This window comes from Colletotrichum spaethianum, assembly GCF_022836535.1.
Source record: "Colletotrichum spaethianum MAFF 239500 DNA, contig10, whole genome shotgun sequence".
In the NCBI taxonomy this organism is placed as follows: Eukaryota; Fungi; Ascomycota; class Sordariomycetes; order Glomerellales; family Glomerellaceae; genus Colletotrichum; species Colletotrichum spaethianum.
Genome location: NW_026054780.1, coordinates 1,400,354 through 1,416,270, shown reverse-complemented (window position 1 = coordinate 1,416,270; position 15,917 = coordinate 1,400,354). Strand labels below are relative to the sequence as shown.

General features: G+C 51.7%; 3 protein-coding genes across 3 annotated transcripts; all 3 read left to right on the top strand.

Moving 5' to 3' along the window:
- Window positions 1-43: 43 nt before the first annotated feature.
- Window positions 44-1,201, top strand: ColSpa_04934 (phosphatidylinositol N-acetylglucosaminyltransferase gpi3 subunit; the record flags this gene model as incomplete). Its single annotated transcript, XM_049271146.1, has 2 exons — window positions 44-174; window positions 229-1,201. 2 exons carry the CDS (start codon window positions 44-46, stop codon window positions 1,199-1,201), a joined length of 1,104 nt encoding a protein of 367 aa, XP_049127103.1.
- Window positions 1,202-2,016: 815 nt separating this feature from the next.
- Window positions 2,017-3,794, top strand: ColSpa_04933 (uncharacterized protein; the record flags this gene model as incomplete). Its single annotated transcript, XM_049271145.1, has 2 exons — window positions 2,017-3,131; window positions 3,293-3,794. 2 exons carry the CDS (start codon window positions 2,017-2,019, stop codon window positions 3,792-3,794), a joined length of 1,617 nt encoding a protein of 538 aa, XP_049127102.1.
- Window positions 3,795-14,139: 10,345 nt separating this feature from the next.
- ColSpa_04932 (ankyrin repeat domain-containing protein 7) lies at window positions 14,140-15,061 on the top strand (the record flags this gene model as incomplete). The annotated part of the gene is made up of 2 exons (XM_049271144.1): window positions 14,140-14,206; window positions 14,283-15,061. 2 exons carry the CDS (start codon window positions 14,140-14,142, stop codon window positions 15,059-15,061), a joined length of 846 nt encoding a protein of 281 aa, XP_049127101.1.
- Window positions 15,062-15,917: the final 856 nt, after the last annotated feature.

The following is a 15,917-nucleotide window of genomic DNA, read 5'->3' as shown; positions in this document are numbered from 1 at the left end:
TCTGAGCAGTTTCTGCCACGAAGCTATCTTGCATGCGAGGACTATGGGTCTTCGAACTGTCTTTACGGACCACTCCCTCTTCGGCTTCGCGGATGCTGCCAGTATCCTGACGAACAAGATCTTGAAATTCTCCCTCAGCGACGTGGACCACGTCATTTGCGTTAGTCATACATGGTATGTTGCGCCCTGAACTGTCAACGAGGAGAAGTGACTAATATTGCGTCGCAGCAAAGAGAATACTGTCCTCCGAGCGTCTCTGGACCCCCTAATGGTCTCGGTCATCCCCAACGCCGTCGTCGCCGAAAACTTCCGCCCGCTCGATTACCCGTCTTCCGACGCTGCTGGACAAGCCTTTGGACAGAACCCACCTCCAGCCCATCATCTCGGCCCGAACGATGTGATTACAATCGTCGTGATATCCCGCTTGTTCTATAACAAGGGCACGGATCTTCTTACGGCCGCGATTCCCCGCATCTTGGAGAACCACCCAAATACAAGATTCATCATCGCCGGGTCGGGTCCAAAAGCCATCGACCTGGAGCAGATGATTGAACAGAACGTTCTGCAAGACCGAGTCGAGATGCTGGGCCCTATCCGCCACGAAGAGGTGCGGGACGTCATGGTTCGAGGCCACATCTACCTGCACCCGAGTTTGACAGAGGCATTTGGCACTGTTATCGTGGAAGCAGCGAGCTGTGGGCTGTACGTCGTGTGCACGCAGGTCGGCGGTATTCCCGAGGTCCTCCCGTCACACATGACTGTATTTGCAAAACCAGAGGAGGACGACTTGGTCACCGCGACAGGCAGGGCAATCGCTGCGTTGAGGGCCAACAAGGTCCGAACGGAGCGCTTCCACGAGCAGGTCCAGAAGATGTATTCGTGGACCAATGTTGCCATTCGCACAGAGCGAGTTTACCACGGAATCACCGGCGAGCTCAGTGAGGCCGAGTTTTATGGATTCGACACGGCCAATCCCTCGACCTTTGGCAACAGTCGGGTGCGGTCCTTCGCCCTTATTGACCGACTCAAACGCTACTACGGTTGCGGCATTTGGGCGGGCAAGCTCTTCTGTCTCTGTGTCATTGTCGACTACCTTCTGTTCCTGTTTCTGGAGCTGTGGTTTCCACGGGAGCAAATTGACATTTGCCCTGAGTGGCCGCGGAAAATTGTCGATGATGCGGAGGATTCCAAGGAAGACTGAGTGATACTCCACTTCCCAGGATCACATTATAACCTGCAATGCAATCGGAGCAGACCGATCGCCTTGACAGCGACAAACACAGACTTCGGAAACCTTGCGAAGGTTCTCGTGCCGATGGAGCGCGTTCAAGAAGTTGCAATTTGCAAGACGATTGTCCGCATAGACCGGCGGTGACCGGCGGAAATCGCAGGACATGCAAGGCAGGCCAGGCCCTGCACCCTGATGCTCCGCATGCCCGCTGTTCCGAGTCAGCCCATCGAACCCTTCCAGATTCACAGATCCGTAGTCAAGGCTCGCCTGGGCGCAGGACACAATTGCTCGTAAGTGCTCCTCCAATGGGAGCAGTTCAAAAGGAAATCAGGACGGGGCCTGGGTCGACAACCCGCCCCAGGCTCCGTCAGCAGCCCCGGAGAGCGCCGAAAAACACACGGGATTGGTTGGAATTTCCCCCATGTTGAAGCCCAGTTTGCATCTTTAACGGCTTAGGTCGGTCTAGAGCTGCCTGTTCCGGCCAAGCGCCCGGTGGGCCATGCGACCTCCTTAGCTTCCAAACCCCCACCACGCGCGCATCTCGAAGAGCTCACATGCGCCACGACGCAAGACAAAATCCAACATTTTCCGCCCTCCGGCTCAACTTCTGGTAGCTCAGACCACTTCTTTCTGTACGACTGCGATCATAACCTTTCGCTCAGACCGCCAACGCAACGAGTTCTTCGCAACTACATTCCCGCGATCATCTCTTGCTGTAAGACGTCGACGTCTTACCCTTACAAACCCCTCCACCGTCAGGAACCCCGCGCGCTGGTTTGCCTACCATGGCCGTCGCGCAAGACCTCCCCATGGATCTTCCCATAATCGACCTCGATATCTTCCTTAATGAGCCGCGCGACTCGCCCGCCGTCCGCGACGAGTGTGCGAAGGCTGCCACCGCCCTCATCACCTATGGCGCTCTCGTTTTGCACGACTCTCGCGTCGCGGAATCCGATAACACCACCTTCCTCGACCTTCTCGAGGACTATTTTGCGCAACCTGCTGAAGAGCTCAAGAAGGATGAGCGCCCAGAGCTCAGCTACCAGATCGGCGTGACCCTCGAGAACACAGAGAAGCCCAAGTGCGCCGTCGACGAACCCTGTTTGCAGGTTATCAAGCGCCTTGATCCTCTTGAGCGCCCCCTCGACATCGAAGGCCACGAACCCGACCCGAAATGCCGCTTCTTCTGGCGCATGGGCGAGAACCCACCGTACGAGACCGAATTCCCCGGCCTGAATGCACCCAACGTTGTCCCGGAAGCCCCGCATATCCGCGAGCGCTGGCCGCCGACCATGGACAAATGGGGAACATCCATGAAGCAGGCCGTCACTGGCCTGGCTGAGATGGCGGCCGTTGGTCTGGGCCTCCCCGTCGACACTTTCAGCAACGCCGCCAAGTACGGACCGCACCTCCTGGCACCGACAGCTTCGGACCTGGTCAAGTACGGCAAGCAAGACACCATTCTTGCCGGCTTCCACACGGACCTCAACTTCCTCACCATTCACGGCCGTTCTCGATACCCAGGTCTGCACATTTGGGCCCGAAACACTGGCAAGAAGATTTCCGTCAAGATCCCCGAAGGCAACTACCTTTTGGTCCAGGCAGGCAAGCAGTTGGAGCACTTCACGGGAGGCCTCATCAAGGCGGGCTTCCACGAGGTCGTGGTGAATGAGAAGACGCTCGAGGTGATTGAGCGCCGCAAGACGCAGTACCCCGACCGCCCGCTGGTCCGCATCTCGTCGACCTTCTTTTATCACTTGTCATCTGACCAAGACATCACACCGATCCCTCAACTGGTGGAGCAGGCGCAGAAGGTTAGAGCTGAGCAATTCAACCTGGGCAAGGATGAAGGGGAGGAGGTTGTTTACAAGCCCATGAAGGTTGGGCAGCAGGTACAAGAGTAAGTGAAACAACCCGATGATGTGTGCAGTGAGCATGAAGCTGACTATTTTCCAACAGAGAGCTGAAGCACATTGCCTTGATGACATGACGAACGAAAACTCGCTGTATTAGTGTAGTACTATTAATGACATTTTTACAAACCCCTGTATTCATCTCAAGCCTTGTAAAATTCTTCGCCCTCCGCGACGTCCACCTTCTCCTTGGCAACCCTGTCCACTGCTGCCTTGGGGTCTTCATCACCGTCCAGGTGGTCGACCCAAGAAGTTGTGAAACTGTCGTTCTCGGCAATCAACGCGGCAACCTCGGCGACGGATTCTCTGCTCGACGAACCCTTCACCCCCTTGGTCTTGCCGAACTCGATCTTGCCGGCCGGCGCCTCACTCAGCGCGCCGGGCCGCAGGCTGATGCCAGTAAAGTCCTGGCGCTTCTTGGACTCCTGCCAGAGGACCTCGTCGGCGGCGACCTTGGCCTTGAAGTAGTTGGCCAGCTTCTGGTTGCCCTCCTGGGCGTCCTTCCAGGCCTGTTCGGACCACCAACTTGGCTTGGTCTTGCGGGAGCTGAGGTAGGAGACGAGGATGAACTTCTTGATAGAAGGGGTTGCGACGGCGGCTTTCACAAAGTATATTGCGGCGTCACGGTCAATGGCGAAGGTCTGGAATAGGTCAGCTGTACTCGGATTCGCGTTTTTGGGGAGATTCTAGGTTCAAACTCACTCTTTCGGGGCCACCCTTTCCACCGGCACCTATGACGACTGTCAGCATCCACATGTCGCAGAAATCTCATTTAATAACTGGGAAGATCGTTCAAGTGCCATGACTCGTAAAGACAGGAACCGGAGGGGCAATAACACAAAAACTCACCTGCGCTCCAGACGATGGTATCGGGCTTCACCTCATCCAAAATGGCCTGTGCTTTGGACTGGTCGGTGACGTCCTCAATGCTCCTGACGAGCACGTTGAGCTTGCCGGCTTGGCCGGCGCCGAGCTTCTCGATGGCCGGAACCTGCTCCTGGGCGCGGATAACGCTCGTGACGGTCCATGACTTCTTGAGGAGGAGCGGGGTGAGGAATTGCGAGACCTTGCCGTGGCCGCCGAGGATGAGGACGTGTCTGCTCATGTTGGATTTACTGTATGGCTGGTGATTGAGGTGTGTGTTGTGGTGTTACTCTGAGTGGTGTGTGCTTGTGATCGCGATCGTGTTATTACTGCTGATGCTTTCGTGTGAGTTGTCTTAAGATACTTCCTAACAGCGTGGCAGATGGCCGGCTCAAATACTTTCGGGAGAATCACGCCACGGCTTTGAAATCATAACCTGGATGGTGCTTCCCCGCTCGCGGCCCCAGCGGCGGAACGGCGTCCAAAGACCGATGAAATGGGGTCAAGCCTAGAGGGCAGCCGTGGGGCCACCCGACAGGATTCCCAGCCTGCGTCCGGACTGTCCGATGTGGGCAAATTACTGCAAGATCCCGGATTCGTCGAGTGTTGTGCTGTGCTTTCTGGCCCCGCGAACGAGCATGTTCGGGGTCCCGGTCACGTCACCGGAGCGTCAATGACGTAAATTCCGCGAGCCTATTTGGACTCCTCCCCCCACAGAAGCTGTAGGTGGGCAAATTGCTTAACGCCGAGTACAAGCTTTCGGATTTCATCGAGTTTTTTGCCCTGATGGACAAGATCGTCCGCATTCTTGCTCTCATTTGACGAAATACTCAGCCGCCCATCGTCAATCGTTGCCAATATGTCGTGCCTTTACTGCGCCGTACTGGGCCATTGACGTCGGATTGCGTGCGCTGTGGCTGTCATGAGGAGATGCCTGACTCAAGTTGCAAGTGGACACTTGATTTCACTTGGAATGCCAAGCTTTGTGAAGTTGGACTTGCCTACCTATGTGAACTCCGATCCTCGTTATGTCCAAATCGAGACAATTAGCGCTTCAAGGGGCCATGTGCTCAATATCTATGCCTGACTAGTTAGCCATACATCTCATACTACATACGGCGGGACGGACAACGCTCGCAAGACGCGACGAGCGCAAGTGCAGGTTTAGGTAGCGGGACGCGGCTAAAATATTCACACATCAGCTGAGGTCTTCATCGAGAGACAGGCAGTTTGTGTGGAATGCTGCGTTGTTTGGAATACTCACGAGTATTATTTACCCATCTATTGGGAATTTTGAAAACCGCCAGCGGCTGTAAAGGCTGCAGGCTCTGTCCCGGTAGATGTTGGGGCACGCCTCTCATTTCAACAATGTCTTTCGCTGACGCCTAGCGTTCCCATTTTAGTCTCAAGTCGACGTCTCTTGAAAAAAGACTAATTGCAGGACAGAGGCCTAGAAGAGTTTCCATTCCTAAAACATGAGACAGTTTCGTAAGTTAGTGATGCTCGATGATGTACAATTGCCACACACACAGTCAAGACTTTATATCACCCCGAGAATTTGGACACCATTCACAAAAGTCACTTTGTATCCAAGTCTAGACGTCGTTTACAATATTGAATGAACCCGGCTAATCTAAAGTACCAAAATAAAGCCTTGAACACAGTTGTTCAGCCTTAATGCAAGAAACGAAATTGTTGGAATATCCCCAACCTCAAGTGGCTGAAGGGTGGCAGAGGTCAGGTGACCTCCTTCGTCGGCCAATCAGATATTGAGGATCTGATTGCCCACCCATCAATATCCTCTTGACGGCCACCTTCAACTTCACCTTTCACTTCTCAATAATAAGAACCAGCAATATCACCGTCTTTGACGTCATCGTTGCTACCCACTCGTACGAGCATTTTCCGCATGTGAAACCAACAGAAATGTTCGGCAGTGACAACGGCTACACATTCCTGCTAGTTTGCCTAAGCTATGATTATACATTGTTAGCGCAGCAACAGCAATGCCTAGGAATATTTTCTCACCACGCTAACCTTTCACGCCAATGCCTCAGTTTTTGGGACAGCATTTCCAGTGCCCAGTACAGGGTGTGCCCCACTCCAGGCCCTGGCATTACGGCGCATTATCCATCAGCTGGACTGTTTGGGCATACCCGCACTCTGCTGGCCAGTCGCAAGCCATACGGTTTCTCGACATAAAACATGTCGTGTCCTGGCTAATGATACGGCAGCCGTCATTTTGGGGAGCAGCCACGGCATAGAGGGCGAGCGCCAGCGTTGCAAGAATGGAGGAGTACATCGTTCTGGGAAGCTGAGGTTGGATCGTGGGGCATGTACGGCTTTAAGGTGAATGAGCATATAAATTCACCGGCGGAGTAAGATGCGAAACAGGCACGTTAAGTAAAGGCGGTATTTGTTCTTACAATTACTTATGGCTTTTCTAGATACATGTACCAAAGTCGAGGAACATTGATTAATCGAATACAAACGGATGAGCTATCGCAAAGCTTAATTTTCTTTACGATAGCAAGCCATGCCACGTACTCCACATGAGGCTTCAGAAAACCTTTCCCGCGTAACTAAATATGGTTGCAGTCAACTGGAAAGTATGACACGGGCTTGCATGACTGAGATATCATCTGGTCCCAAAAAGAGCCAAGGCCAAATCTGTCCTTCCTGTGGAGCACCACCAGCAGTGGTTGCTGACCTGGGTAATCAAGTAGGCCTCTAAGCAGTGAGTTCTTCATCTCTCTCTAAGGCCACGGTCGTTGCGATGGAAAGCTTAATCGCCTGTTGGGCTAAGATAGAAGATTGCAAAGACAGTTAACCTCGGATGGGAACAAGGTATACGAGGGCCACGCGTAAACCTGCCACGACTCAAGTATTGACTCCTCGACTCGAGGTGATGCCTGCTATTACCGTATATATGTATAGTTTCGTATGAGAGCCCGGAAGCCGAGTAACTTAAATATACAGGGCTATTGACGAAATGCGCTCGGTCACAACGCTTGAAGTTTGCTTGACGCATTGTTGAAACCATTGGCACCTCCGGTCCACGAAAAAGCCAGAACTCAATAGGAAGTACACTGTACGTTCATCTATCCGCTTCGCTCGCCGCGCCTCTTCTGTATACCTCGGCAGCCTTATGGCGTTTTGAAATGAGCAGCTAGGCGGCGCATTTTCATTCAATAAAGGATGAATGAACCAGATGGCCCCTACCTCGAAACGCACCAGACACTCTACGTTGGGTTAGCAGGGGTAAATAGTAATTATAAGGTCCTGTTTTGCAATTTTGTGAGCGTCGATGGCTCACACTCTAGCGTTGACTCTTCGAGATGATGTGTGCGCTTCTCCAACAATGCAATGTCACCCAGACAAGCTCATCTGACAAACGATGGTCCCTACCTGCTGAATTTCCATTTGGATCGCAGCACGCACTAAAGAAAACCAGATCGACAAGAGATCGTCATCGCAACGTGAAACTTGATGTTTCTTGGAGCAAGCGAGAATCCTTGCTTGGGTGGAACCCGCGATCCGGGGGATGGGGACGAGAATGACGGCAGTACCATAACTGCCTCACTGCGTTATTCTCATGACCCGGCGATGGCTGGTACAGGGTCCTTGATCGACATGTTTTGTACCGTAAAAGACTGCCAGTTGTTCAGCTGCAGGGGCTTCCAAGGAGGTATGCTGAAAATTTGTCGGTAGCGAAAGGTTTCAGAGTCGATCTGGTGATGCTTTGGCGTCCTGAGGGCCAATCTGCTGGCAACCGTGGCGCGGGCAAGGCCCCGGTCTTGGGTCGACAGCCCGGTGGCTTCTGGGACTTGGGTGCGACCGTCTGCACGTCGTCGTCATTTTTGTTTTTTGTTTCCTGGCATCTTTCTAATTCCGGAAGTTGTTCCATGGTCAGGGGGTGGCGAGTCTACTAGAACCACACAAAAGCATGCTGATTTAGGGCAATGCGTGTTCATCACCGCCCTGTGAGAAGGGTCGAGTCGCGAAAGTATAAGGTGAGATGATCTGATCCAGAGTGAGTCGCCGAGGAAATGGTGCGACTGGTAAGATACTCGGTGCGCGTGGGCTTCGGGGTTGGCAGTGGAGCCCCCGGCGTGGTGGGCCCCGTTGCCCGCATCCGCCAACGGCAATAAGACAAAGTGGACTAAATAGAAACAAAAAGGAAAACCTGATCGAGTGGTGGGCAGATTGTTTTCTGAGGTTGCCTTTTCTCTTTTTCTACAATTACCGAAACCAACATGGTTGGGTTCTGTCAGACATGGCCGATTCGGTAAATCAGGCTTATCGAGAAGACCGCGTTGGATATGAGATGCACACTCACATTCATGAGTCAGAGGGTGACTTCCAAGCAGACGCGTATCAGAGCTTGGGTTATATGTACATTAGAGATCGCTTGCTAAAGGAAGGAGGCATGATGTGGCACTAGGAGTTGATACAGCACTTTCAGTATTCCGGAGCCACGTGGCTTACACCTTGCCGAGCGGTAATGTGAGCAAGTAATGAGATCACTCGAGCTGGTCGGAAACGTGACGGACCGATGAGTCAAATACCTCACGATACAAAGAGTGTTCTCATACCGTCTGAGGTATCTCCAGCCATTGATACGACTTTCTCAATTTAGACTGGATCGATACTTGGGACGGATTATTATGGGTACATGACGTGTATTCTCTCACCGCACTTGTGTAAAACCAATGAAAATCATCTTTTCAGCTACGAACGGTAAATCGGCTGACCGCCCAGGAAACCCGACTTCGGACCCGGGTCGCCCATTGCCCGAACCAAGGGTCTGCCTTGATTGTAGGGTCTTGGTGGACCGTGAATACGCTTGTTCCCGCGATATTCTTTTGACAGGACGTGACTGCCGAGATGACAAGAGTCTCCTCATTGAGCCACCAAGGAGCGTTCCGAATCAACCGATGCGGTCGCATGGAAGTTGCTGGCCAGAAAAGGTAGATCAGGAGGTAAACAACTGCCCGATAGGGCATATGTGGATTTTATGGATAGCAGCTAGACTGCCCAGTACCCAACAATTTTCCGTCGCCCGGTCGCCGAACGGAGATCATGAGCCCCCTGACCGGTATGCCTGGCGGCAGATGGGTATCAGAAAGAGAACTGTGGCCTGTTCTGCCAGAAACCCCGAGGAGTTCGATCGCCGGGACTGGCGAGGGTTTCGACGCGGGGATCATGCAAGTTCCTGGAACCAGGTTGGGGCGACTTTGACAGGTGATGCCGTAAACGTGGGTATTCCAGCATCAGGTAGGACGCGGAGGCCAGGGATTTGAAGGATATAGGCTCTTTGAAGAGTTCCATTTGCAGTCTTCGCTGCTCTTTGGGAATGCAGCTTTGGGAATGCAGCGTCGTTATACGATTACCTCATTCGATCACTAGGCTAGCGAGGCTTGCATGCGACGTAAGTAAGTTTATTTGTTTTTAAGAGCCAAAGTACATAGTAGAGCACCATAGGCTTCCCTATGCCAAGCAGACTGATCGGGAACAATGGGAGTTGAGGGATGAACCCGGGGATGGGTTTGACCAAAAGGGCGGGAGAAAGGTGGGACGATGTAGAAGTGGATGGTTTCATTGGTCTGAAGAATATCAACCCAAACGTTCCACGTCTGAAATGGGTTGGCAATAACCCTGCGGGGGGACCAACACTACCGAAGGCCACATACTCTAGCCCAATTTGGTGTTGTGCCTCGGCGAGTGCAGCGGAGCCGCGCTTGAGCCTCCGACTGGCGTGCAGGGATCAATACAAGTGTGAGACGGCCACGACCCCTGTAGATCCTTGGGATCCCTCTTGTCCCTCTTTCTGTGTGTCTCTCTCACTGTTGTTGGTGGTGGTGTCTCTGTGTCACGTCAGCCAAAACTCTCCCAGCAAGGTTTGTCGGATGATGGGGGTAAGAAGTCTTGAGAGGCCGAGGGAATGCGAGAGAGAGAGAGAGAGAGAGGGAGGGAGCGGGTACGCATGCACCAGAGGGAAATGCCCGAGGACGGGAAGCCCTGGAGAGGGAGGGGGACGTGACCACACATTGTTTAAAGGTGTGTCCAGCCCTCTTTTTCTGGGACAGGCAAATCGTGACTTTTATTTTGGGACTGACATTGTGTGATGTTTATTGCTTGTTTAATTTGTATTGTTTGAACCGGACCTGACGTTGAGAGCTTCTCTAGCTTGGCGGAACAATAGAGGCGACTGTTAAGCCGCTGGAACGACTTACATCGAAAACCCGACCACCTCTATCCGCCATATCCAAGGTCCGCGAGTGACACTCGTCGCTTCATCCACCTCGGCGCTGGCACTCAACTCCGATCTGCATCGACAGGCCACCAAGATAGTCCCGGCGACGTTTCTAACCCTGCTTCACTAACAACGAACATTCAACTGAGATACCCCTTTTTACGACGCTACAACAAATTGACAGCTGCACATACTACCACATACGATTTCCGCAAAGCGACCCTCCTCTTCCACTAGGACACTTGTCACATCATGGCCGGCCTTCTACCTGGGGTCGGAGTCTCTCTTGGCCTCGACGTCGCAAGCGACGCACCTCTTTTAGGACCTGTTCTGGGTGGGCAAACGGGAGTGGGAACAGGGACACCAAATACACTGAGCCGAGCGACAGGAGTACAGTCGACACCTTCGGCACAAGTGACACCAACCGGTTCATCACCAATATCATCATCACCACCAGCACCACCACCAGCAACATCATCCACATCGACAACATCAACAGCAGCAGCCGTTGCATCGTCATCTGCACCTGCAAGAAAAAACACACCGTCATCATCACAGAAGCCCTCACAGATAAAGACACCGTCACTATCACTTGTGCCCTCAAGCTCCGCCCGACCCCTTACCACGTTCATCATCTCAACCGTCACTAGTGAGTCGTCAACACCAACTCCGTCGCTATCCGACCCGCTACCATTGCCGTCGCCAACTTCGTTACCGTCCGCGCCACCAGTCTCTACGCCAGCCGTGTTAACGCCCTCACCAACGCCGTCTTTCATTCAACCGCCACCATCCTTGGTAGTACCGGAAAGCAGTCTGCTCCCAACGACAACTCCCACACCAACAGCCACGCCCTTCCCCAGCGGCATCGCCGAGCCAAGCCAAGCGGAAACGTCGAGCAGCGGCAACGGCGTGAAGTTGATGCCCGCGCTGCCTATTGCGTTGGGCTCTGTGGGCGGCGTGCTGATCTTCGGCCTTATCCTTGGCTTACTCTACCGCAAGAACAAGTGGCCGTTCCACAGAAGGAATTTTGCGCAAATTGATGAGTTGGAGGTAGAGAGGCAGCAGGAGTTAGAGAGACAGAACAAGATGAAGTGGGACCCCAGGGTTACGAGGACGTTTAGAAAGCAAGATGCGGGAGTAAATTTCTGATGGCAGCATTAGCATCAAAAAGAATTACAAAGCAAATTGAATGATGATTGATCATTCTCCACATTACTACCACGTCTGGGACCCATTCTTCATTACTGTGATGGGATTAGAGACTTTGCATTTCGACGAACAGACTGATTACGGCTTCATAGCAAAACGGGAACTGGGGTTTCTCGGAGAGCGAACTTCAAGTAAAGAGGCCAGTTCGCCCTTGGATTGCTCGAAATTCACTACATGCACAGAAACACAGGTGGTCTGGGTAAGTATCATGAGCGCATCTGACGAGTCGTCTGAACGTTTCAAAACTGTATGTGTGTGCCCGCTCCTTCAGCTCCTTCCAGGCGTGCGATGGCCCTTGCGTGACTTCATGTCTAGAAGAGCCTCTCCCGTATCTGGTAACCGCCTTCAGGATGACTGGTAATGAGTTCAGACTCAAGCTGATGAACTTGGAGGCCTCCGCCTGGTCCGTTCAGAAGATACGACGCAGTAAATGACTAGCATGAGCATAAAGGTTGAACGCAATATTTTACCGGGAAAGGGCGAGAACCCCCCCTCAAAACTAAAAAAATAAAATAAAAAATCCCTTCGTGTCAACTCCGGGGAAATGCGGCTTAGTGTTTATCACCAAAGAAATGGCGCGTGATCATCCCTTTTATCATGTATCCTCTTCCGAAAGTGCCGGATCTCAGAAAGCAGAGTATTGTCTTGGGATAAAAGAGGCGAAAGTGAGGTCAGCCTGTTACATCTAAATTTCGGATACTTGAGAATAAAGTTGTAGGAGCGATGAACCTGGAACGACTACGCTGTCGAACACAGTCTGGCATCCAAGGGTGCCCCCGGCGGTCCTTCACATCATCCTCTGGCCCAGAATCTCGGACTTCCGTAAGCCGACAGCGGGTAGTTTAGTCATGACAGAAGCTTAGCACTAATCGCAAAGTCGCTGGCATGATTCAAAAATTTGCTACTTTTCAAGTAGGTGTTTATTTGGTGGGTTCAGGCGGAATTCGCGGGTCTTCGGTTTATGCCGCGGAACGTGGAGTGGGAAAATCACGAAGAATAGTTGTCGATGCACTTAATATGATGCCGTGTTAAGTATTTGCAACAAGGTCGTATCCTTGCTATGGCGACTTTTTGAGATTTTCCCTGGGAATTCGATGAACCTAACAAAGAATTGGGATTTTCGCTGCGTACTTGCCCTCAACCGACATAGCTCACCATGGCGGATTGCTGTAGCATATGTTTGACAACGTACTTGAATGTGCTAATCATGAGATAGACAAACATAAGCTATTCTTATGTAGTAAAGGTAACAAAATCATTTTTAAGACGATCCAGTTGTACAGCTCGAGGTTGGAGGAAGTCCGTTACATTATCCGGACTAGGGTAAAAAAATCCTTGACCCATAGAGACCTATAGGGCAGAGGGAACAGTGACCAATAGCCCGATAAGCCCAAAGGCAACAGGAAGAGCGGAACGAATGAACTATAGATAGATCATATAACCAACAGCGAATCAGAACGATGGTAACCTGCAGGTAGGTGATCACCCTAGCAAGACAGTAGGCATAATCAATAACAGCAAGAAACAGTCATCAAGATAATCAAGAGACCTGGATATATGATGAACTTAGACGTTTACAAGAACGGGCTTTCATGGGTTCTTCAGCAATCAACCTCGCGATTCACATTCCATCACGTGACTCTTGGCTATCTTTGAGCTGTGAAGCTACACAAGCTATCTACGCCTTGAAGTATACAACTGGTCACCGCACACCTATAAGACCACGAATTGTCTTCAGTTATTACTCTTGTTGTTGTATACCCTCTTAAAGCGTTCCTATGCAGCGCTCCTACAGCATTCGCCCGTTACAGCTACAGTCTATTTCCCCTGTTGTGTCTTTTGACCGCCTGGAGGACTGTGCAGTAACAAGAAAACTCTTATATAACTACCAGCTACTCAGCCGTTATCGCCACGGAGTCCAAAATGCTGCCACACCAATGTATTAATTAGGATTTGAAGTCAGTTCAGCTGGCGGTGAGGGATTGCGGCGATATTTTTCAGTGAAAGAATGATTTTATAATCATGTTGCAAAAAGTCGGTCGTTAGACAATGAGGAATACGCGGATGGCCAATAATAGCCTGTACCATCCTTGCATCTTCTAGCGAACATTGTCTCATTTACTCTCGGATGTTCGGGAATCTAAATGCAAGATTTTCACCTATGGATTCGCACGAAAACTTGGATTAGCACGCTTACTCGCTCACTATCCACTCGTACGCAGCTTGCAGGTACTGGTTCAGGAACAGAACCGTTCTCTAGACTACCAAAAATTCTCGCGTTGGTAACATTGAAATCCTTCGGGCGACCTTCCCGGCTTGGATTGAAGATATGGATTCCGTACGGAGATCGCCTTCAGAAAGGGTTACGCCAGGACTACCACAGGGGGGCGACAGCAGGGTATGGAAATATGGGTAATCCGGTAAGGCTTCCGGATGGACACAATGTAACATCGTTCTAACTTGCATGTTACTAACGAACAAGATGCATAGATAGTACTGTGCATAGCAAGTCCTGACGGAATCAGGCAGGATATCACCCAACCCATGTCCAATGGGACACTCGCTCATAATGCCCTGATAGCCCGTTGTGAATCCCCACGCGTCAAGTTCTTTCAATGCTCGTGCCCGGCTTGGCCGGCTTAGTGGCTTCGTCTTCACAGTACACCATGTCTCATCGAACTAAGGGCAGCTCACTTACCGAACGCCGGCGGGAGCAGAACCGGATCGCCCAGCGTAAGTTTCGAGGTGAGCTGTTGATTCGGAATGCCACTGGCCTGCCACACATTGACTGATGAAGACGAGACCACAGAGCGACATCGCATGAGAGAAATGGACCGCCAGTCTCCTGCCACCGACCAATCGCCACATAGCAGTCGAATCCGTGGTGAAGCGCCAGTTTCCCCGAGCTTGTCCGGCTCCGCAGGGACAGCGGCCAGTGCAGATACCAATCTCTCGATTTCGCAAGGCCCGAACCCGTTCTCCGCGGAAGACACAATAAACTTTGGCGGTTTAGAAGACCTCAGCCTACCAGACATACGATCCGCTCTTGGAACAGCAGTACTGGGATTAAATGAAAACGTTGTCGACTACTACGAGTGTGAAAATTCCATGGCTTCCCCTAGACACACGCCTGTTGAGTCAAATGGCAGCTGTATCGAGTCCAAGAGCCCCCTTCATATGGCCGTGTCACAAGGCTCCAGGAAGATTGTCCAACTGCTCCTGAAGCATGGGGCCGATTGCAACGCCAAAGATGGCCAAGGCCTAACGCCTCTGGTCCATGCCGTTATAAAGGAACAAGAAGAAATAGTGGATATGCTGCTGTCACATGGTGCTCAAGTTCAAATCGTGGACAATAATTACCAACGATCTCCGCTGCACTGGGCCGTACTTAAACGCGAGGATCGTCTCTTGAAGGTGCTTATCAAGCACTGCGAGCAAAGTGTCGAAATTATCAATGCGTACGATGCTGAAGGGAAGACACCGTTGCACATTGCTATTAGCTTAGGTCTAGACGCGGCTGTTGAATTCCTGCTGGAAGCTGGAGCTGACGTTGAAGCACCAACCAGGATAATGGCGAGCGGTGGGTAGTGGCTGCATAAAAGCAGCTGTTGGTGGCAACACCGCAGTGTAGAATGCAAAGCATGGTACTAGCGTGCCGAGTTGATTCGCCGACTGGATTTCTATCAAGCCTCGAGGCGTTGGGTGCGATTCTCTTGGAAAACGAAGAAGATGATGTTGGTCTTTCGGGTGAAGCTACGCGTGCATGGACAAGACGTGAGTTTTGTGCTTCAGAGTGGTGCGGGTTTTTCATCTATAGCTCTACTCCGTGTGGCGTGCATCTTTTTCGTAATTTTTCGTAATTTTTCGTAATGTAGAAGCTGCTGCTCTCTGTCAAGTCAAGGCCGCGATGACCCGATGGGCCGTATTGGCTTCAGGGACTGGAAGCGACCGTCTCCATGGGCTGGCTGCTGTATGATCTTCTTGTTGCCAGACTTCTTGTCTGCTTCCATTGATGCTCGGATCAGCGCAAATGTTTTGTGCCTCACCGGTCGGTTATGTCTCCAACCTATAGCTGGTGGAGGGACTGTTAGTGTGCTCTTCGCCTTGATCAATTGAAGCTTCCTGTCAAAGGGCGAGGATATTTTAGGTCCGCGTGGTGATCCGTTTCCTAGGGAATCTCTCTGGGCAAACGCAACAAGGCGGAGGTTTTGGAAAGTAACGACTATCACAGCATGAAGATGAGAGCCCCATGAGAGGGAGTGCCAAGAAAGCCTCGGGTATGCTCTCTCTCAGTCTTTAACCCGTGATTGTGTCATTTCGATTCTGGCCTGGAATAGAGAAGACGTTGACCAGCGCTCCCTGGGAGTAGAATGGGCTGACCGTTTCATGTCTGAGTGAGAAAGATATGCTTATGTATAGTTTGTTAGTCCGATTGGGTCAGGGC